General features: G+C 36.0%; 1 protein-coding gene and 1 long non-coding RNA gene across 3 annotated transcripts; both read left to right on the top strand.

Annotated features, from left to right (window-relative positions):
* The first annotated feature begins 471 nt into the window (after positions 1-471).
* On the top strand, positions 472-14480 carry LOC125576728. Its single transcript, XM_048737350.1, has 6 exons — positions 472-12100; positions 12503-12731; positions 12925-13051; positions 13135-13422; positions 13507-13740; positions 13873-14480. Exons 1-6 carry the CDS (start codon positions 12031-12033, stop codon positions 14311-14313), a joined length of 1389 nt encoding a protein of 462 aa, XP_048593307.1. The 5' UTR covers positions 472-12030; the 3' UTR covers positions 14314-14480.
* A 1439-nt stretch (positions 14481-15919) lies between these two features.
* Positions 15920-17444, top strand: LOC106407296. Of its 2 annotated transcripts, XR_001281700.3 has the most exons (4): positions 15920-16096; positions 16180-16452; positions 16558-17007; positions 17108-17444. It is a non-coding gene; the product is annotated as an uncharacterized LOC106407296 (long non-coding RNA). The 2 variants fall into 2 exon arrangements; XR_001281699.3 differs by having other exon boundaries at positions 15922-16452.
* Positions 17445-23404: the final 5960 nt, after the last annotated feature.

The following is a 23404-nucleotide window of genomic DNA, read 5'->3' as shown; positions in this document are numbered from 1 at the left end:
AATTAATTTTTAAAGTTTTGTTTTTTTGAAAATGTTTAATTTTCAAACTTTTTAAAATGTTTGTTACCATATATGTATGTATATTTATATAATATATCATATATTTATTAGATGATCTCATAGTTGAACTTTTTATCAAAATGATTTCATACTTAACGTTCCTATTCAAAAGTATAATACTATGTATGTTTTAAACATAGATATTGGTTATTGTAAAGGTTACATAACAACCAAAATTTATTTCCCATGCAGTGGAATGTATACAAGGTATTGAAGCAAGTTAGACAAAAAAAAAAACGCTATATATGATACATTATCTACATTGAAAACAAAATACATATATAATTAATGATATCCATATAAAATCATACACAAGTAGAGAATAAAAGTAAGACATCAAGAATTAAGTTAGGTTTTTAAGGGTGTAAGATTGTTGACAGCTTACCGGAAAACCTGGTAGTAGTAGTCCGAAATAGTCAGAATGGTGTTCCAGGCAACCAGCTGTCCAACGCCCAGAACACAGCACTGGAAACTGGCTGCAAATTTTCCCTAATTGAAGTTGGACACATCAAGTTTTAATTAAAATGGAAAACTTAAACCTTGATATATATTATGATGACCCAGGTATTATTAGAAATTCTAAATCAGAAGTTGCATCATTAAATTCAAAAAACAAACAAAATATTTTAGCAAAATATATCGAACCTGTATATTGCTCATATTCAAGTCCTTTTGTGAAAGATAGGCGATGAATGAGACCGAGTTGAGTGAGACAGAGTTCAGTGAAAGAGAGTTGAGGCGGAGGTGAGTGAAAAGGTGAAGCTGAAATAATTTATAATGCGGTGAGCTTATGCATTAGAATCTTATATGAAAAGATTTTTTTTTTTCAACAACTTTTTATAAAAAACTAGAATCTTATATGAAAAGATAATTAAAAGGAATTATATGAAAAGATAAATAGAAGGAATTTATGCAGTTCATTCGACTCCTTGGACTCTCGTAAGAGGAAAATCAATAGAGTTCCTTTACCGTTTACGACACCTGCGCACAGTGCATATTCATCTCTCGAGGATGGATTTGATTCTGATAGTGATAACGAAGACTCATCTCTGATGTCTTGTTAGAAACCTAGTTTGTTATCTGTAACTGGATCAGCGGGTTTGCCGAGTAATGAAGAATAAAAGGAATTATATGTAAAAAAAATGAAAAGGAACAAATATTATAATAATGAAAAGGAAGAAAACTTGCATAGTTTTTTTTCTTTTCTTGTCAAACATTTGATTGTTTTAAGCCATTTTATCTAGTTTTTCAAAGTAAAATCAAATTGAATGAAATAATCAGGCCCAGTCTCTTATGTTTTTTTCGTCAAAAAGTTTACAGTTTGTAGTTAAGTTTTCCAATTATTTCTCCACATAAGGAAATGAGAGGTCGATAAACGGTCAGTTTAATATTTAAACTTTCTATTTTGGTAACAAACTTTATTGTGTGTAGTTTCTGTACTAGTGGAGGGCCCATTTCCATTATTATTTCTAAAACTATCTAGTCACTCCACAACACATTTAATTTTCTGACAAACTATTTCTGGCTAGAAACAACTTACATAACATCGTTACAAAGAGCAAACGAATATTCTTATAATAATATGACAAAAGCAACAAGCTTGGTCAACAGAATTGCGTTTTTTTCTTCTTCATCCCTTTCCGCAGTAAATTGGTTTTACTCCTATCGCTAACAGCAACGACAAGTGGTTATAACTATATACGGAACCACTGTAAAGCAACTTGAGTATAGATACGTAGAGGTAGAAGTAGAACCCTATACATTAAGATTTCTTTCTTTGATTGCCAAATAATGGAGAATCCACTAAGCAAACAAAATAAAAATATCCTTACACGCGATTTTTTTCCATTTTGTTTGTGGTCACATGACTTTTGTTTCACGTTTTGAAATACATATTTTCAAACCGTTGAAAACAAAAATCGGCTTAGTGAATCCCTATATCTTCAAAACTAATAAGTTTCAATAGGAATAATCAAAATTTGAAAAAGTATATATATAGTGAAAGTTATTATATTGAGGACAAGATAATCTAACAAAGTTTAAAAAAGAAGAAGATAGTCTGACAATGAAAAATCATGGATAAAAGATGTGTACTAATCACATTTTAGCGCAAAGCAGGCTCTCTTTTTTTTTTCTGTTACTGCGCAAAGAAGACTCTTTAATAATGAAGACACGAAAGATAAGGTTTTCACATAACCCATATTGATATTGTGCGGGCTATCTGAGTACAATTAGACATCTTGACCCATTTGAAATTTGAATAATAGTCCGTCCTTATGATGCAACAAACCGGATATTATTAGAAATTCTAAATCAAAAGTTAACATCAGTAAATCCAAAACACACAAAGAACTCGTTGCATATGCTATAGAGACTATTAATTTAATTATAAATTCTGGCTGTTTCGAAACTGACTAAACCTTATTGACTAAGACGATGATGATAATTGTCTAATAAAAGGGAAGATTTTGTACTTTCTGTCATCATAAAAAAGTACCTCTAAAACAAAAATATTGGTACCTTTTTAGTGATAGTTCTTTTTAATCAGTTACGAACTTATGATTTAAGAAAAGGACGCCTAAAAGAAAACAATCAAACCAAACAAACCAACACCATCGATAAAGGAAATGAAAGATGCATTCCAAATCATAAATTCACTGATTAAAATAATTTTTAAACATTTTTGAAAATGTTTTATTAAAGCTTTTATTGATATATATTCATATGTAATAAAGTTCATAGAATTTTTAATAATAGACTAGTATATTTATAGGTTTTCTCAGTGATACTTTCGAAATTCTTATGACCAAATATATTGATTAAATGTACATTTATACACTCATTATCTTTATCAGAAATTTTGTTTTCCAAGCAATTGAATTTTTACTAAAATATTTAATTTCTTTGATTGATACCAAAAAGTTTAAAAAATTATTGAAATGTTTATTTTTATCAAATTATAATGTTGAAGCCTAAAACTGATAATTGGGTTTAGAGACTAATCGAGCAATAATCAGAGACATTAGGGCCAATGATTCTATTTAATGAAATTTATAAGATTAAGAATAGTAATTACCTTTCATCCATAAGCTTAGAGGTACACCAAACATTTCCTCATAAAGATCATCCATAGACTCAATTAAAGTTCTAAATTTAGTAACCCATTCAAACAAGTCTACAAAATCAATGATTATGCATATAAAGTTAAGTTAATATTACATAACATATTAATTCCTTATAAAAACCAGAAGAATAACCAGATGTGACTTCATACCGATTAGATAAGTGTTGTCGAAATTCATTTGGAGAACTTGCAGGAATGGAACAGGTACAAACATTGGGTTTTAGTAAGTGAAAATCAATAAAATACATGTGTACATTCGACAAATGTGATGTGAAATTCACGTGGTGTATTCCTTATCAAACCAATCCATGGTGTCACTTGGAATCATCTGAATACTCCATATGTCGTCATCAAAATAGCCAAAATAGTGCTTACCAATCAAATAATTAGGGATTGTAATTTAGATTCTGCAACCCTAATATTACATGATTATAAAATGAAAGTACTTACACAATAACTCATCAAAAATGAAATGCTGAGCATAAATTACAACTTACATTTGGGTGAGCCACAATCAGATGCCGCTCTTTCGGATTAGGAGGATTTATAGTTTCTCATACTCGTAGTATTTTTTTCCAGGCTTCGACATTGTTCGATGATTCAGTGAGATTTGAAATTAGGGTATTGTTGTGTGGCATTAAATTCTTTTTTGGAATTTTCAAAAGCCTCTATAGTTTCTTTATGAGTGAGAAAAAATAAGTGTTTTGAAAAATTAGCAGACGCGTTTGATATGATCTTTTTGAACGGTTTAGACTTTTTAAGTGGAATATTAAAACGATGACAAAACATTTTAATGTGAGCGAATACCAATGTTTACATCATTACGGAGATAACGACTTAAAAGTGAATTTCACTTATTTTAAGATATGATTTTTAAAAGGCTCATTTGTTGATTTGAAATTGCCATTTCACCCTTTACCAGCAAGAATGCCATACTTGTTTCAAGAAATTCAACAAGAATTAAAACAACACTTTACCAGGAATGGATCTCTCCCATATCAGATTCTATTAGTTGTTCATGCCCCTAAGCCTCATCAATAATTTGTCTTTTCTTTGCTGTCCGGTCTTCGTTTATATTTGATAATTTAAGTTAATTTATAAGTGGAAGGTTAAGAGGAAGTACATTAAATAATAATAAAGAAACACACTTTCTCTTTCCTCTAGTATAAAAAAGAAACACACTTTCTCTTTCATCTAGTCTAAAAAAAAGATCTAATTTTCTTCTCATTAAGGGAAAATCTGTATATTCTCTATGTAGGTCACATAAGAAAGTGTTTTGCAAATGCATTGTGGCTTTTGATGTAATTAAAAAGTGATAAAGTGCCTCTTGATGTAAAAAATTCTGCTTTGATGAATCGAATCAGTTTGGAGTAAGTTCACGAAAATGTGTGGTGATTTAAAATTTTTTTAATAAAAAAAACTGTAAAAGGGAAGATGCTCCTCGATAAACACACTTTGCTTGTCTTGGAGAAGGAATTTCAGACCCTAGCATAGCATTCTGACACAACAAACTCTAGGACAAGGAGTAGGGAGATATGGGCAAAAATGAATGAATTTGTTTGGTTTAGTAAAGGTGCATGCGGCTAATTAGATTCCCAATTATAGGCATAGGTGCCAATTTTCTCTAACTTATTTTCCTTATTCAATTTTTGGGTGATTTAATTTTGGAAAATTCGACAAAATAGGGAAAAAATCTACATTTTGTACTCATATACCTTTTCCAAGTTATGTTATTTTTCTTTAAAGTACTTTTAACTGAATAATTTGTATCCAATAAAAATCAACACAATTTCTATCCAGACCTTACTGTGGATTCCCTTATTGATTCCACTACGCGACAATGGAATTCGCAGGTTATTCGGACTTTGGTAGACCCACAGGATGTGAAAATCATAGAGAGCATACCACTGAGCCGAAACCAGATGGTTGATAGGGAAGGATGGCATTTCACAAATAATGGGAAATTTACGGTTAAATCAGGATATCAAGTGGAGAGGATTTATCCGGATAGGGAAAGATCACCAGTATTACTTGGACCTACAGTTGATGTTCTGAAGGCATTTTGTTGGAAACTAAGGTGTCCACCAAAAATAAAACATTTTCTCTGGCAATTGGTGTCCGGGTGTGTCGCAGTTAAGAAGAATTTACAGGCGTGGGGGATCCAGGGAGATATATGTTGTGCAAGATGTGGAGCGGATGAGGAGTCGATTAACCATGTGTTTTTTGAGTGTCCTCCAGCAATTCAAGTTTGGGCGCTGTCAAAGATTCCAACAAATCCAGCTATTTTCTCAACAAGCTCTATATTTACAAACATAGATCATCTTTTCTGGAGAGTTGCTCCACGGATAGAGGATCATCACTTTGCTTGGATACTTTGGTACATTTGAAAAGAAAGAAATAATAAGGTTTTTAGTAATCTGGATATAGACCCTAGGGACACTCTTAAGTTGGCGGAAACAGAATCCACACTCTGGGCAGAGGCACATATTTTGAAGGACCAGAACACGGGAACACAGGTTCAGGCATCTCTGCCGTCAATTCCTGGAAGATGGTGTTTTACAGATGGATCATGGAAAAAGGGAGATATGTTTTCTGGTCAGGCTGGTTCAGTGCTTTAGAAGGTTTTGAAGGTCTAATGGGAGTCAGGAATGTAAGGGCTTCTTTAACTCCCTTGCATACAGAGATGGAGGCGCTACTATGGGCTATGAAATGTATGAAGAATTTACGTCAATTCCAGGTTTCATTTGCAACGGATTGTTCTCAATTGGTGAAGATGGTTTCGGAACCAGAAGAGTGGCCAGCTTTTGCAAGTTATTTGGAAGATATCAAGAGTCTGAAAGAGAGCTTCACACGATCAGAGATTATACCTGTACCAAGAACGCAAAATACAAAGACGGATAACCTAGCATGCAGTGTCAGGAAACAAACGTCTTTCGTCGTTCACATGGATCAATATCTCCCGGTGTGGTTTACAGAGTCAATATGAGTCTGTAATGTTGTCGACCAAAAAAAAAACATTTAACTGAATAATAAAATTAATTAAATAAAGGATTTTAACGAAATTTACATTTCATTCGTATATACCGTATGCACCTATCAATGTTTAGCATTGTGACTATATTTTCTCTGAAATATAATTTGATTATGGAGAAAAAATAAATGTAGTTTATTCAGATATTTGTTATGTTCTGCTTTGCTATGTCTAAGAAGTCATTCTTGTTAGATTTAGGGATTATAAGTAAGGTTATGAGAGATTAGCCCAAAATATAGATACGCTAAGGTGATAAGATTTCAGTCATAGGAATTGCTATTAATGCTTGTGTTCTAGAATATCTAACTAGAACCCTAACTTAGGATAATTAGGCGCAAGCGGAAGTAACCTAAATTTGCTTTAGTTAGAGGGCATTGTAATCTTTATAAAGTATGTCTCAAATGGAATGTGGCCTCAGATTTAATAACAACTAGATTATAGACCCGTGCGGGTGTATTTTTATTTTACAATAATAAATTTTATGATTATTTTACAGTTTTTTTAATGTTTGAATATGTCTAATGAAAAGTCGACAAACACAAAAGAATATGTCTCGGTTGTTCATATTATTTTTGAATGTTAAACTAATCAAAATGATATGTTGTATCTACTATTTTATTTTATTTATATACAAATCTAACTATTTAGTATGGTTGCTTATATTAATAGGGGTTCCTGGGCGCGGGGTTTAGGACACACATGTCTAATCTCCCGACATCTCCGTGTGTCCCGTTTCTGGTCCCATGAGTTTCAGTTGCATTTCCTTCCTTACCGTTGACATTTCCACTTATAGTTCTGCAAAAGGGAGAGGGAAAAGAGGGGTGAGTACTAATACTCAGTGAAGCGATTCTAGACCAGTCTCCCCCATGAGCCTCTATACGGCTCAATGCGAAACGAGAACCGTCTAGTCACTACGCTCAGTCGATGCAACCTATCAGCTAGTCACTAAGTTTCATTTAACAAACCAAGCACTGTAATGAACTCAGTCATCACTCAATTCATAGAATTCGGTTTATCAATTTAGGACTCCCATCATCCTAGGACTTTAGGACCTACACAGCTCAAGCGGACCATTCCTCCCCTTTTCTTGCTGCTTCCTGTGAAGTCGCCTGCCCTGGTAGGACCGCCGCCCAGTTCCTCGGGTTCGGTCCGCCTTTGCAGTGTATTACGACCCCTTCCCGCCAAGACTCGGCGTGACTCAATCTTACCGGCGCCTCTATTCTTACCCTGCCATTTTTATCCGATGCTATGGCCCCGCATCTCCGCCGTTTTTGAACGCTACGGCCGCCGCGTTTCCTTTCTTTCCACCCTTCCCCGGGTACTTTATTCCACCCTTCTTGGGTACTTATTCCACCCTTCCCGGGTACTTTTCTAATCAATCATTTTCTTTCCTTTTTCTTATCTTTTCCTTTTCCTTATCCTTTAGACCCTTTCCTTTCTTTCATTTCTAGACGCCACCCGTTCTCGGTGTCACATTCAATTCAATAAACAACCATTCCACGGATGTCCTAGCATTCATCTAATCAACCGGTTAACGTGTACTATTAACCTACCTTTAGTTCTTTCTAAGCATCCTAACTTTCAACCACAAACAAGAATAGTTCATCAACCAATTAATCATTCATCTTTCAATCATCACAAACAATTCATTTACTGTCCTTAATCAGTATGAGCGTTCTTATGCAGTAGGGTCTATCAACCTAACATCAATCAGGATCTAAATCGTCCTAATTCCTCATTCAACAATATAAAGGATCATGAACAAGATCTGGAATAGAACACCTCACCTTAGCCTAGATATGGATCTGGATCTGAGATGCAAGAGAGATGAGATCTGAGGTCAATGACACCACACGGCTATCACCACCACTCGCGGTTGCTCACGGCGAGGAGAGAGGCGGCGTGGGGAGAGAGAGGAGAGAAGGAGGCGCGGCGAGAAGAGAGAGAGAGGAGAGAGACGCGGTGAAGAGAGAGAAAGAAGAGAGAGGCGGCGCGGGGGAGAGAGAAGGAATCGACGGCTAGGGCTTCTGATCTCCAGGAATTCTCTGCAGGGCTTCGCTTCTAGATTTCTGATGAGAGAAAAAGAAGTGGAGGCCTGCTTTTATAAGGAGAAGAGATAGGGAAACCCCTAGGGTTTTCCAATTGGGCTGCAGAGGACCCAATAGCATTTAAAAGTTTAATTGGGCTGGTTTTGGGGTGTTACACGGTGATTCATGATTCATTCTTGCTGGTCGCGCCACTTACTACCGATCATCTTTATGAGGCGGCTCATTCCTCAAACAACCATTGGTGAAGTCATCGACAATGCTCCCGTGATCAACCGTCAAAGAACATCGGTAGAAAATTAAGGTTCACGTTATTTTATACTTTTGCCTCTATTTTATAGTGTAATGCAATACACAATTTCCAACTTTCTATAAACTCACATTACGACCAGCTTTGAAGAATTTTATTGGTATGCCGTCCCGTATTTTAACTTGGTTCTAGCTAAAACTACTAGAAGATATCATTCTCTGATGCTACTGTTTCCAAATCAGCCATCAGCCACTTGCTTGGACTTCCCAATTCATTGTTTTCCATACATATATTTTGTCCAGGCAACACTCTTGCTTCTAAAGTTAACCTCTATCTGAACTGTACAACATCTATCAAATTTTACTATGACACCAACATTCCTGCTATCAAAGAGTTCACAAGAAGGTTACCAAACTCATACTGTCTTGGCTTGAAATCATATTTAAATGTATGTTAATCTCTGGCATTCATAAGTGTAACCTGTAGCTTGGGAGGTGCAGCAGCAGAGGTTTTCCCGTGTGTTGATACCATGGAGGGGATCAAAAAGAAAGAGCTTGTGATCTAAGCACGTTCTTCTTCAGCTCTAACGAGCAGGTAACAGTAACATTCACGCTCTCAGGTTATAAAAGTTTGTCACATTTGTTAGTCACAAGATTGACCGAAAGCAATATTGTTTTGGTTTACTCCAGTCCTGTTAAGCTTCAGGTTATAAACATTTGTTATATTAGTTTGTATATATTCCCAGTTTCAGATATATCTTTTCCCCTAATATGGTTGAATCCTACTTTTGTTATTCATTCGTTGGCTAGGTAATAATCTTTGCCAAGCCTCATGGCTTCTAGAATCGGGATCAGCGTCTTGAAGATTTTGCAAGCAGGTTTAAATCGAGGGTATTTCGTTATATTTTATCTTTGTTTTTTTAGTACTTGCAGCTATGTTTATATTTGAGATCCGATACGAACTAAGATCAAATAACATACGAAATCTGCAGGAAAACGCAAGTGTAGTGACTGCGGTAGGCAAGATTTTTTATCAGTCCCGAGAATGTGCTGACTTCATCATCTCTTCTTTGCAACAAGCTGCAAATAAATGGCCTGACACTAGTAAAAAAACACCACATAGCAACGAAACTGCCACGATGAGTTCGTAGCAAATCAGAAAAAGAAACGAAATTGCAACGCATTTGCTACGAAAATAGGAAACGTAGCAAGACGTAGTACCATCGTAGCAAACGTTGCTACGTTTTTGCTACGAAAACAAAACGTGGCAAGCTTTTGCTACGAAATTGCTACGAAAATGAACATAGCAACTAGCTACGATTTCATATCGTATCAAATTCGTAGCAACCCACCGAAAAATACGTCCCACCGGTCAAATCCTGAGCAAGTGGCAGCGATAAAAACAAAAAAACAATAAGCAACTAAATTTTTCGTCGCTTACTCTAAAGTAATGTCTCTTCAATCCGACAATGTGCAGGGTAAATAATGCTAGATATTTTGGAGCTTGCCACGTTTATGGATCGTAGCAAAATTCATAGCTATTTTCGTAGCAAAACGTGGCAAGAATCGTAGCAAGCAACGTAGCAATTTCATAGCAAAATCGTGGCACTATTTTTTCTATAAAAACAACCGAGCGCTTGACTCTCGTTAGAACGAGTTTTGTATCAAAGAGAGAGTTTGATATTGTTGGCCTTAAGCCATGGCCAAGATAAGAGAACCCAACATTACGGTGTCCAAGTCCGGGGTACGACGGACACTGATTATTACGGGTTGATCGAAGAGATAATGATGGTTGAGTATTCTGGTTCTGTTGGGCTTAAGGCCATGGTTTTTAAGTGTAAGTGGTTTGATACAGTTGTAGGTCGGGGGATTCGAAAACATAAATCAGGAATCGTCGATGTGTCACCGCGCTGGCAGTACGAGAAATATGACCCATTTATCTTATCTGGTAATTGTGATCAAGTTTGCTTCATTCCTTATCCGCAAGTTCGTCGTACATCAGCAAGTGATTGGTGGTCATGTACGAAAGTTGTGCCTAGAGGGGTTCGAGAAACTTCTGAAGTTGTTCTTACTGCGTTACAAGATGATACACACAACCAAGTTGTTGCCCAAAGTGAAATGTTATGCATTGAATCTTATGTTGTGGAAGATGATTCAGATTATGATTCAACTCCGGTTGTTCCTCCCAATGACGAATACATTTCTGAAGATGAGTTAGAAGAATCATGTACTGATTCTGATTACGAATCAGATTCAAGCTCTTAGTGTTTGTAAGGTATACGAATGTATAATATAAGTTCTTAGTGTTTGTAAGATATATGAATGTATAATATAAGTTCTTAGGGTTTGTAAGATATATGGATGTATAATATAAAGTTTTAGTGTTTGTAAGATATGAATGTATAATATAACTTTAAAAAAGATATGAATAATCCTACTTATACTATCTTTAAACCCTATATATACCCTAACTAACCCCTAAATTCTTCAAACTCTACAAAATCTTCAACATCTTATTTTATAATTTGTAATTTACAAAACTGTCTCATATAAAAAATATTAGTGTATAATTTTTTTTTCAATAGATATGAATAATCCTAACTATACTATCTTTAAACTCTATTTATACCCTAACTAACCCTTAAATTCTTAAAATTCTACAAATCTTCAACATTTTATTATGTAATTTGTAATTTATAAAACTGTCTCATATAAAAAATATTAGTGTATAATTTTTTTTTCAATAGATATGAATAATCCTAACTATACTATCTTTAAACTCTATTTATACCCTAACTAACCCTTAAATTCTTAAAATTCTACAAATCTTCAACATTTTATTATGTAATTTGTAATTTATAAAACTGTCTCATATAAAAAATATTAGTGTATAATTTTTTTTTTCAATAGATATGAATAATCCTAACTATACTATCTTTAAACTCTATTTATACCCTAACTAACCCTTAAATTCTTAAAATTCTACAAATCTTCAACATTTTATTATGTAATTTGTAATTTATAAAACTGTCTCATATAAAAAATATTAGTGTATAATTTTTTTTTCAATAGATATGAATAATCCTAACTATACTATCTTTAAACCCTATTTATACCCTAACTAACCCCTAAATTCTTAAAATTCTACAAATCTTCAACATTTTATTATGTAATTTGTAATTTATAAAACTGTCTCATATAAAAAATATTAATGTATAATTTTTTTTAAAAGATACTGAAAATCCTAATTATACTATTGTTAAACCCTATCTAAACCCTAATTAACCCCTAAATTCTACAAATTCTCCAAAATCTCCAAAATCTATTATTCCCTCCAACATTTTAGAGCCCAAACCCAATTCCCTCCAACATTTTGGACCCCAAAACCCATTTTCCCACACTTAGCATTTTTTATCTTTTGTTTCCTTAAGAAAGTCGTAACCTTTCTCTAAGTCCTCACCTCTCTCACCTCTCGTCCCTCACCTCTGTCTCCTTCGATCTCTCTTCTAGCTCTCTCTTCCATGGCTGCTTCTACCGGAAACACAACTAACGACCGTCGTCGTCCTCGCCCTCCTAGCTTGACTCTTCCAGGTCCTCGTCTCTCATCTCTGTCTGTTTCGATTTCTCTCTTTCTCTCTTATCTCTTTGTTTCTCTCTTTTCATTTTGTGTTTCTCTCTTCCAGTTAGGGTTTCGTTTTTCAATCGCCACACCTAGATTTTCCTGTTCTAGGATTTCGATTTCGATTTGGGTTTCAAGTTATGGTTAGGGTTTTGATTTGGGATTATGGTTTGCTTTCGGTTTTGATTTGAGATTACGGTTCGCTTTTGGTTATCGATTTGGGATTAGGGTTTGCTTTCGGTTTAGATTACGGTATGGACTTTCTGTTTCGATTTTACTTTCACGTTATAGTTAGGGTTTGCTTTCAGTTTCGGATTTGTGTTTTAATTTTTTCTACAATCTTAACAGCTTCTTATGTTTATCTCTGTCTACAGATGTGAGATACGTGAGACCTCAATTGAGAACCACGTCAATGCCTGATGTTACGACTCCTGCTCCTGCACAACCAATAGGATCTTCAAGTTCAGGATCTGCGGCTCCTCCAGCGGCTCCTCCAGCGGCTCCTCCAACCTATGTGAGGAGAACAGAAGATGCTCTGCTACGTGCTCCATCCAGAAGAAACCAGCCACACCTTCATCCTGATAAGCCCAATGGAGCATTGTGGTAAGTGATATCATTTACGTACCATTAGTTATTGACCTTTAGCTAAGTGTTTATTATAAATTTGATGTCTTTTTTAGTTACTTTAGTTAAGTGTTAATATTGTCCTTAGCTAATTCTTCTTATCCGTGTGCTTAATGACGTTAGCTAAGTCTTTTTATGTGATTTTGTTTGATGCTTAACATTGTCTTTGCAGGTTTGGGGTTGATCCTGAAGTTCATGCTTTTATCCGAGCAACATGGCAGGGAGATTACTGGGGCCCGTGGCAAAGCTGGATAAAGGTTCCAGAGCCGAAGAGAATAGGATGGTGGCACTCATTCATAGTAAGTGATCCTGAACCATCTCCATTTCTATTCCTAAGTATATTTTTGTAGCAACAATACTAATCACTTCTCTTCTTTTCCAGCAACAATACTACTGGGAAGACAGTCTTCATGAGGAAATCCACTTTAAATGGAAGCTTCAGACTCAAGTGTCTATCTGCGGACGCATAAGCCAAAAAAGGAAAAAGAACAAACAGCCTAAATACATCAGTGAGAATGACTGGAAAATAGTCCTTGCGAATTGGTCAACAGATGGAGCAAAAGCCAAGAGCCAATCAGCAGCTGATTCTCGCACTTCAGCTCCTGTGGGGTTGAAGATGCACGTCCATGGTGCAGGACCACGCTGCTTTGTAAATATTGGGTATCGTATGGTCAGCTTTCCAACTTGTCTTACTTGCATTTTTCCTTTTTTTTAAATGTTAAATGTCTAACTTTCTGTTGTTCCTTTGTTGTAGATGATCGACCAAGGTTTGGATACACTACCTTCATATACAGACCTTGCAAGGAAGACTCATACTCGCAAAGATGGGACCTTCATGGACGAACGAACTGAGCAACTGGTTCTAGAGGTTGAGCAAGCAGTTGAAGAGATGTTAGAAGATGGTTCTCCAGTTGGAGATAGCCAAACTTGCTCAACTGCTGCCACAGAAAATTCTAAGCGCCTTCTCCTAAACCAAGAATACATCAAGGTAATAATCTCTCTTGCTCATTATATTTGTTTCTTCTTACTCTTGTATTGAAATTGTAACAAGATCAGACTGCATTTTTTGTGACTGAATTTTCTCTGTGATAATGTTATCTTGTTTTTGTGTCCTTTTCAGCGTGGAAAGACACGCAAGGGCACCATTTATGGGCTTGGCTGTGTTCAATTCAACAACAAACATCCTTCTGAGTCAGTTCCTGCTTCACTCAACCGAAACATCAGCTTGGAGACGAGGGTTTGTAGTTTGGAGACCATCACTCAGGAAATCAAGTCTGATTTCCAGACTTTGAAGTCTGATGTTCAGGCTATCAAGACTGACTTCAACCAAGGGATGGCTAAAACTCAATCAAGTCTAGACACAATTCTGCAGTTTCTTCAGCCTCAAGCTTCCAATCATGCTGCATCTACTGCACAACCAACTCAGTCTCAAGCTCCACCTCAAGGTCAAGCACCATCTCCAGCTCGTGATATGTCTCCAGCTCAAGGTGAATCACAACCTCAACACATCACCAGTAGCAATTCTGAGTTAAATAGGTGGTGCAACACACTCGGTTTGTAGTTCTTAGATGTGGCTTGCCCTAAATCAAGTTTAAGTATTATGTTTTAATCTTTTGAACCTTCTGAATGTTGAATCTTTTGGATGTTTGATCTTTTGAACCTGAGCTTTTAAGAGGCTCAATATGTAACATAATTTCTGTTTCTGTTTCAAAAAAAAATTGTTTCTAATTAGTTTTTTTTTTTTAATTGTTGAAATACCTGCTCACGAAAATCATCGTAGCAAAACAAAAACAAAGAGACGAAAACATTCATCTCTAAACCGTAGCAAATTGTGCGACGAACTAAGCGTGTCCAAATTCGTAGCAAACAAAATAAAAGATACGAAGCCGTTCGTCTCTAAATCGTAGCAACTTGCCACGTACACGCCCGTAGCATCTTCGTAGCATGTTGAAACGATTTTTGCTACGAACCGAATTTGCTACGATCGTATAGCTACGATTTATAAATCGTCGCATTTCGTAGCAAGCTCTCCATATAGCTACGAAAAATCACTCATAGCTACGATTTTTGACCGTTGCTATTTACGTTTTTTTTACTAGTGTGAGCGTCTGCAAGTCAATCAGCCGGACTACAGTTTCTTCACCTGCAACAGCCTGCCAATGAGGGGAAAACGTGTGATGCTTTCATGACCATCGGTTAGGCTCTGGTATGAACAAAAGACCCATTATATGCTATTATATCTCGGTGACCTTGGTGGAACAAGGATTTGAGGAGCACATTGTGAAGTTTTCGTCTGGTGTTGTATTGTTGAGATGCAATACTTTTCGTAGTACAATTAGATTGCTGAATTGAAACACAGCTCAGGTTATATATCAATTTGTAACAGGTTTAACTAATGAAAGTTTTTTAGCTTTTTGACTAATTTTGAGTCCTGAATAGAGTAAAAAGGTACTTATGTTACTTGAATATGCACATTAAGGTTCCCAAGTACATTAGACTACAACATATATACACTCATAAGCTACGAGGCTTTGATACATACATCAAGACCAGTGCATGACCAAGGCTTTGACAGCATTATAGACAGTGTGGGAAGACATGACATATCTTAAATGTGTCTTAGCATGTTGCTTCAAATACCTTAGGACCAGCCTCACTGCTCTATGTACTTCCTTGCTTTTGGTATTAAGGTATATTATTTTTCTTTTGCTGCTTATTGTCTGAACCTTAGTTCGAGAGTGTTGTTGTATTTATCTTTTCTTATTCCACATTTTGAAGGTAATTAATGGTGTGCAAAACATTTAAGGATGCTTTAATGTCTTCAGAAGTCTCAAGATGAAGAGCATTTTTACATTTTCTTTTAGGTTAGTTATTTTGTACGTTTCACAGTATGCACAAGTCTGTAGTGTTAATGATTACAGAGATGCCTTCGATCTCTTACCACAAAAAACTGTTATGTTATATGCCTCCTTTATCACATCTTGGAAAATCAAAGACCACAGCAATACAAACTTCACAAACACGGCCACACGTCACATTGAAATAGAGCAACAACGTCCATGATCCCGCGCTTGCGCGGGCTCTGCCCCTAGTATATTTAATACTATAAAGTAGAGTTATTCTCTGATATTCATATATATTTAATATGACATCCTTGTGGGCTTTTCGCTTTTTATTTACCGTAGAGGCCCATATCTTCTTCTTGAATTGGACACTGATTCTAAAGTTTGGCATCATCTTCCGTCTCCGACACCGAACTTGCGTCTCTGCAAAAACAGTCTCTTTCTCAACTCTTTACCTCCCAAATCTGTTCATATCCATCCATTTGTTTGGCTTCATCCAACGTATTCTTCTTTAAGTTGACAATAAATATTTCTTTTTTCATTAAAACGAGTTACAATATCTGACTCTTCGCCTTCTTTCACAGACAATCAAAACCGTAACATCGCCTCAAATTCTATAAATTGGAGATGGTCGAGAGTAGGATGAATCTTCATAGACCCTCTCAGTTAATCTTTTATCTTAAACATAGAAACCTGCCTCGAATTTGTTTTTGTCTGATGCTGTTGTTGTTGTTGTCAAAGCACCCATCCGCCACTCAATATTTGACGTTCTCCGACTAGATAGATCTTCCCGATTCATTGTTTCTAGGCTAAGAAGAACGGTGATGGGAATCACTTTACTTCTCATTGATTAGAAGGTATTATCTGTCATCTTATGCTAAGAAGCATCATATATTCAATCTCTATTTCATTTTTTGGAAAGCTCTATTATTTAACCCTTATAAGTTATATCTTTTATGTAGGATTCGGTGGTAGGATTCGGTGATCAAAATTCTTAACATCTGCTTCATCTTAGGAGGTGCAGTTGGAAAGTATTTCCCCTGTATCGATTCCAAGTCAGGGATCAAAAAGAAAGAACTTGTCTCTAATTGGCTTCCTACATAGTTTAAAATTTGTTTGTATTCGAAATAGAATTATTAAATCTATTGTCTCGGTGAAGACACATGAAGCTGATTTTATTTGAAAGGCTCGGCTGAAACCGCAGCCGCTATGGCTGCAGCTTCTATAGTTTTCAGGGAAGTTGATTCTGAGTACCCGCTTTTGCTGCTGGCAACAGCTAAGAGTGTGATGCAGATTTGCTGCTGGCAACAGCTAAGAGTGTGATGCAGTTTACCATTCAGTACAGAGGAAATTGCAGTGATTCTCCTTCTTCATCTCTCTGTCCTTTATACTGCTCCTACTCTGGTTACGAGGTCTAAACTCACATGTCTCATCTCTTTCCCAAAGACAAATCATTGCAACTAAAACACTTTTAGTGCTACATCGGTTCCTCATTTGAATTTATGATGACAGGACGAGTTTATGTGGGGTGCGGCATGGCTGCTGAAAGCAACCAATGATCTGTATTACAAAAACTTCGTAGAATCTCTAGGAGATGGAGATCAGCCTGACATCTTCAACTGGGACAGCAAATATGCTGGCGCCTATGTTCTTCTTTCACATGTGTGTTCAGTTTTGATTTTGACTAACTGTGGAAGTTTCGTTCTCTCACAGGCCCAAAGTCAACTTCTTAAAATTCTTTATCCAAAGTGGTTTGAACCCGAGGCACTTTGGTTGCTAAAATAAGTTTATTGAACATAGCATCTCCCTATTTGACTCACCAATTAATTACAAAAAAAATTTCACGTTTTGGCAGCGAACTTTACTTAACAAAGACATCAACTTTGAACTATGCAAGATCCTCCCAGACGCTCCCTCTAAGTTTACCCATTACTACAGGAGGCTTGATGTACAAGTTACCTCAGAGCAACCCACAATATAACCGCCATAACTTTCTTGCTCACAACCTACACCAAGTACATGAAAGCCACACAACACACATCGGACTGCGGAAACTCCACAACCATCGTCCCCAACGCCTTGATAAGCGTATAGAAGAAACAAGTGGATTACATACTCGGCGCTAACCCAATAAAGATGTCGTAAATGGTTGGGTTCAGACCGAGTTTCAACACCAGTGAAACTCCATTAGTTGAAGGGGAAAATTGGCCAAGCATCCGCTACCACTTCTTCCAGCAACACGGCTGCAGCTGGTGGTGGCAAAGAAGGTGGAAGCAAACGCCCCTGTGAGTGAGGTTTTAAGCTGTGAAGCCGGTCAACCCAAAATACTTTCATCATTTTACAATTTTCTAAATTGTTATACTTTACCTATTTTGGACCTTGCAATGCTTTCCCTATTTTCATGTTTTGTTTTTTTCAACCAATCACGGCATTACCTCCCATGGGGAGAATAATTTCTAATCTAATATAAAATAGTCAGGGTTGACTTAATCTTTCTATTCAGGTTAACAAAATGCATAACTGCATGTTTACATAGTAAAACAGCTCACGTATATTTTTCATTAACATTCGCTCTTTACATGTAAAGTGTTGAAAGTATACTTTCAATGAAACTATATATTACACACTTGACGATTTCTAAAATTTATCTAAAGCTACAGATCATATGCATCCAATTAATCACACTAAACATACACTTTTACCATTTTCCACAAAATAAGAAAACAAAACTAACTATCGATATTAGATTCCTAATAATATAATTGGAGAAATGTCTATATATAGATTAACATAAATGTCTCTCTTCTCTCTCAACAAGATTAAAACAATAAGAACTATCTCCTCTACAAAACACACTTATAATCTCTTTTTACTTAAAACTTTATGAAAGACAACACTCATAATCATACACATCTTTTGCAAATGCAAACCACCCACAAAGAATAATAATCTAAATCACAAGTAAAGTATATCCCGCCCGTAGGACGGGCTGACCCTACTCTATAATATAATGAGGCAGTTGCCTCATTCCTGAGCCGCCACGTCAGCAGGTAAGTGGGCCCCACTTTTAAAAAGTGTAAAAGAGTGTCAAGCATGTGCCTCGAACCCGGGTTATTGAGATATAAACACCAACATTTATACCACTAAACTAAAGGATACTTTGTACACTGATGGCCGAAACTAATATATATTTATGAAGGTCAGAAACCTTTGCTTCTTCGGTTTTCTCTGTGGGTCGGGCCTACAAGTGTATTATGAGTTTCATTTTTAAATGAGATTCATCACGTTACATGGAAAAACAACAATTATAGTTTTTCCATATTGTAAACTGTCTTCGTTTAACATGAGTTAGGGCTCTTTTCATCATTGTCTAAGACAAGTCTGAGTTATAGAGTTACGCTGTGTGTCTGTTCGTAATCTATTTTTTTCACTGGTGAACTCTTCATCTCCCCATCTTAAATCGCTTGATCTTAAATGTTCCTGATTTGTAGCCTTTCTGTAAACCCTATATATATATGATTCTCATCTTTGATGAACCCAATCTGCTTCTCCACAAAACTCATTGATTCCTCTTAGCTTTAACGATCTTCTAGAAAATGTCTCTCTGCCTTTCCATTTCCTCAAACCGGCGTTCCCGTCATTCGTCACTCAACCTTCGAGTATCTCCGTGTTGGTCGTAGTAGTCAGAGCATAACCTCTAACCTCCTCGCTTATGGGATTCCCTGAACTTCAAGAAAGATAGTGAGTTTATGAAAATCACGGTTCTCTTCCTTGATGAAAAGGTAAGTTAACCTTCGATTTATCACACTTATTTAATATAATTGTTTTTAATCGATTTCCTGATTCTTTGTTAAATAATATTATTTGTAGATTCTGTGATTGATGGGTTTATTCCCGTCGGACATGCTAATCATTACATGACATCTTTGAAAGTCGGTTCCATTGCGAAAGTCGATCGTTTTGAGGTTGCTAGGTCCTCAAAAATGTACAAGATAATTGATCATCCATTCCTCATTTGTTTCATCTCACCAATTATTATTTATGAAGTCATCACGGGTGCTTATTACATCAATCTCCAATCATAATTAGACTGTTCGACAATTTTCAAGTGATTGCGAACACAAATCTAGAACTCCCATGTATATTATCATACTGCATTTGGGTTTATAATATGTTTCGTTATCATAACTGATGTTTAAACTCGCAGTTGTGATTGGGCAATTCCAATCTGTCCAACGTTCTGACATTAGCAAAGAAACAACTCGAGTCGTTATCCATCTCCCCATTGATTCGTAAGAAACAATTAATACTCAATTCCCTTTATATTATCATCTATATTGTGCTAACATCAATAATCAAAATATTTTCTACCCAAATTATGTGGTCCTCTATTTATCTTCCTTACTTATCAAACTAATTTTACACAAACTTTTATTTTACAGCTTAAAAGAAACCACAACAACCCAAACAATCAAAACACCAAAAACTAAAATTCCAAAAAAGACGAATCATTAATGATCACCTCTCTTTTTTGTCTAATCTTAGAAATAAACTTCAAAACAATATACCCAAACCAATAACCTCAACTAAAACTCAACGACACATACATCGAGTCAGCTACACAAATACAAACTACACGGCTAGCTATTTAACAATTTACAAACTTAATTTCGCAACGACACATACATCGAGTCAGCTAAACAAATACAAAGTACACGGACTGTGACACCCCCTATCTGGTCTAAGTATAAGTTGACTCGACCAGCCGTGGAACAATCGAACAAGAACATGCACAGTCGATCACTCGTAAGTGAAACCAAACCGAGAAGCCACAATGTGTACATAAACGACTAACCCGAAGTTCCCGAAATAAATCCAGGTACCTTAGGCCAACCGCCTAAGTACACATATCCTATTAGGTACAACCCGAGGTTTTACAACCTTAAGAGTAATACCCAATAGTTGGTTCGTCCGGACAAGGACTAATATCATTTGGAACCCGTACTTTAAAAACATTCTTTATACACTATATACTTATTCATTTAAAAGAATCTTACAAAATCTTATAGATTAACCTCGAGGTTTTCGGTCAATAAACCTTATACATAAAGTATATCAATACGACTGCAATAATAATAAAACTACCGCTGGCTAATGCCGTTCCTTCCAGTCCTAGAGTAAAGGTCTCCCACCTACTGGTTACCTGCATATCAAATGATTCATGAGTAACTAGTTTACTCAGTGAGTCTAATCCCACACCCAAACACATATCAATAGTATTCCGAGCAAGCGACAGCATTTGAATGCAGTGGAATTATATTCCATAATTAATATAATTATAAGGCCTCTCAATCCATCCATGTGAATCTATCTTAAACATCACCTCCACGATACCCGCCAATCACTCATACTCTTAATATATATATATATATATATATATATGCTAAACTTGGAAAACCACCAAGGCAAGCCTAACGGGTAATAAATATAGCCATCATCTCCATCAGATATTCCAAGTTAGAACATCCAACGCTGCATGCAGTTATACGGCCTCCAGGGTGCGACCCCATCATCGTGTCTTCATGACCTTGATCCATATCGCAGGACCAATTCACGGCAATGCGGGACTTTCGGGAGAGTAAGTATACAATAAGACTTCACATGATTCACACTTATTAATAGAATACTTATAGATTAGTACTTGAGAACAAGTACTAAGGCTAGGGATAACCTCAAAGAATTATTCTTATTAATTCTTAAGTATTTAAACTAGATAAAAACTTCATATATAAATATAGATCAAGAGATAATACTTAATCAATCAACCATAATTACTCTTTAATTAATCCATGATTAATCCTTAATTAATCAATGATTATTCCTTAATTAATTCATGATTAATTCTTAATTAATCAACCATATTCAATATGCAATCATGCATACTCATTCATAATTCATTCATCATCTATCTAGACTCACCTTTAAATCCATGAGATTGGCTAAGGAAGACTAGACTCGAGCTCAAGCTAATCACACTTCACTTCTGGATCACTCTCGGTTCAGAACCATCACAAGGATCCGGCTGATCCGAATACTCTCCTTGGCCATCTGAATTCAAAACATAACAGTTGGAACATAAGGTTCACTAGTCTGGTTCAAGAAGAAACTCAACTCAGTTCATAACATTTCAGTTCAGTTCTCTCATATCAGTTCGGTTCAAGACAGCTTGATACCATGTTCAGCTCGGTTCAAGCTTTAACAATTTAACTCGGTTCATATCAGCTTAGTTCATGCTCAGCTAACTCCGGTTCTAATCAGTTCCCAACAGCTTAACTCGGTTATACTCAGACGACATCAGTTCAAGATAATTTCAGACCATAGACAGATCGGCTCAGATCAAATCAGAACATACTCAGCTCAATTCAGTTCTAAACAAGATCAAATCAGTTCGGTTTAATTTCCATAATTCTTATCAGTTCGTCTACTGGTTCTATGAGACTGATTAAATCATAAACCAACTAAGACTGAAGAGAACAAGACCTTAGACAACTGATCCTGACAGGTTAACCAGCATACAGCAATTGGTTCTCATCAAAACATGGCTGAATCAAGAACCTGAAGCTTACCGATTTTACTCAACTAATTAAACTTGACTGGTTGTCTCTCTTCAAGCTAACCACAAATTAACCTGATCAACACCACAAGAATCCATGGTTGGATTTATTCAGAATTTATCTCCAGTGTAGGAAAACCAACAAAACTTCTCACTGAAACTGATCCACAACCATCTTACCGATCAAAATCAAAGGCTGAAGAACATGGGTGATTCTCTACTTCAGGATGCCAAATCTTCAGCTCTTAAACACTCCAAAACACACTGATTAAATTCACAGAAGGGTGAGAAAGGGTCGTCCATGCTCACTTCTCTTCTCTAATTGTTTTCTGAATTTTTGCATGAGTTTTTCTCACAGATTTTTCTCTTTCCTTTCTCTCTTTCTCTCTGAAATTTTCTCTAGTTTTTCTTGTGCAACAGGACGTCCAGAAGAGAGAAGAAGGTATTTTATAGCATGAGGGGTTGCTTCAGCTGAGGGTTTACTTAAACCAAAGCAAGTTGCTGTCCTTTCCCTCCTTTGAAGAAAGATTATATTGTTTTTATTAAACAAGCAACGAGCTTGTGACTTTCATGTGACTTTAGTGAAGCAAGCAAGCAGGTAGGTACAGCTCATGTGACTGATTTACTGAGAAAGCAAGCAGAATAGCTGGTGAAGGTATTAGACTGGTCAGAATTTAGTTAAGAAATTTAACGACAATTTCGGACAGTTTTCGACTAAAACTTCTCATCCTTCGAATCTCATCTTGCTTTCAACTAAGCTTGCCTAGCTTAAATAAAATTCGACCAACATTATCAACACTCTACCATAACTATCAATGAGAGGCCTTTTGACCACAAGACAGTCCCGTCGAGGTATTAATTCACCGGGTCGATTTTATTTTTAAATCTGATCGACCTTTACTGAACACTGGAGTCTTTGCAAGAAGTTTAAGATAACCAACTCTAAACTTATCCTCATCTATCCGTGTCAAAACAACTGATGGTTCCCCAAATACTTAAACTTTTACAAATTTTTCCTTTTCTCCAATCTTCTGATATGGTGCTCACCTATCCGCAAAAGACCTTTAGGATAGGCTAAATAGGGTTACAACTTTTCTGGTCTCAGCAGTTCTATCATATTGGGTCTGATATAAGATAATGCAAAATCGGCTCACCAATAGCATAACTAAAAGAAGTTCCGGTCAACAGATAACCAT

The sequence above is a fragment of the Brassica napus genome, chromosome A7 (genome assembly GCF_020379485.1).
Source record: "Brassica napus cultivar Da-Ae chromosome A7, Da-Ae, whole genome shotgun sequence".
Classification (NCBI taxonomy): Eukaryota; Viridiplantae; Streptophyta; class Magnoliopsida; order Brassicales; family Brassicaceae; genus Brassica; species Brassica napus.
Note: the sequence above shows the minus strand (reverse complement) of the source record. Positions and strands in the feature narration are given on the sequence as shown.

Coding starts and splice junctions, on each gene's coding strand:
- LOC125576728 (XM_048737350.1), top strand. CDS start 12,031: ATGGCTGCTTCTACCGGAAACACAACTAACGACCGTCGTCGTCCTCGC. Junction 12,732..12,924: donor AAGCCCAATGGAGCATTGTG/GTAAGTGATATC, acceptor TTGTCTTTGCAG/GTTTGGGGTTGATCCTGAAG. Junction 13,423..13,506: donor TAAATATTGGGTATCGTATG/GTCAGCTTTCCA, acceptor CCTTTGTTGTAG/ATGATCGACCAAGGTTTGGA.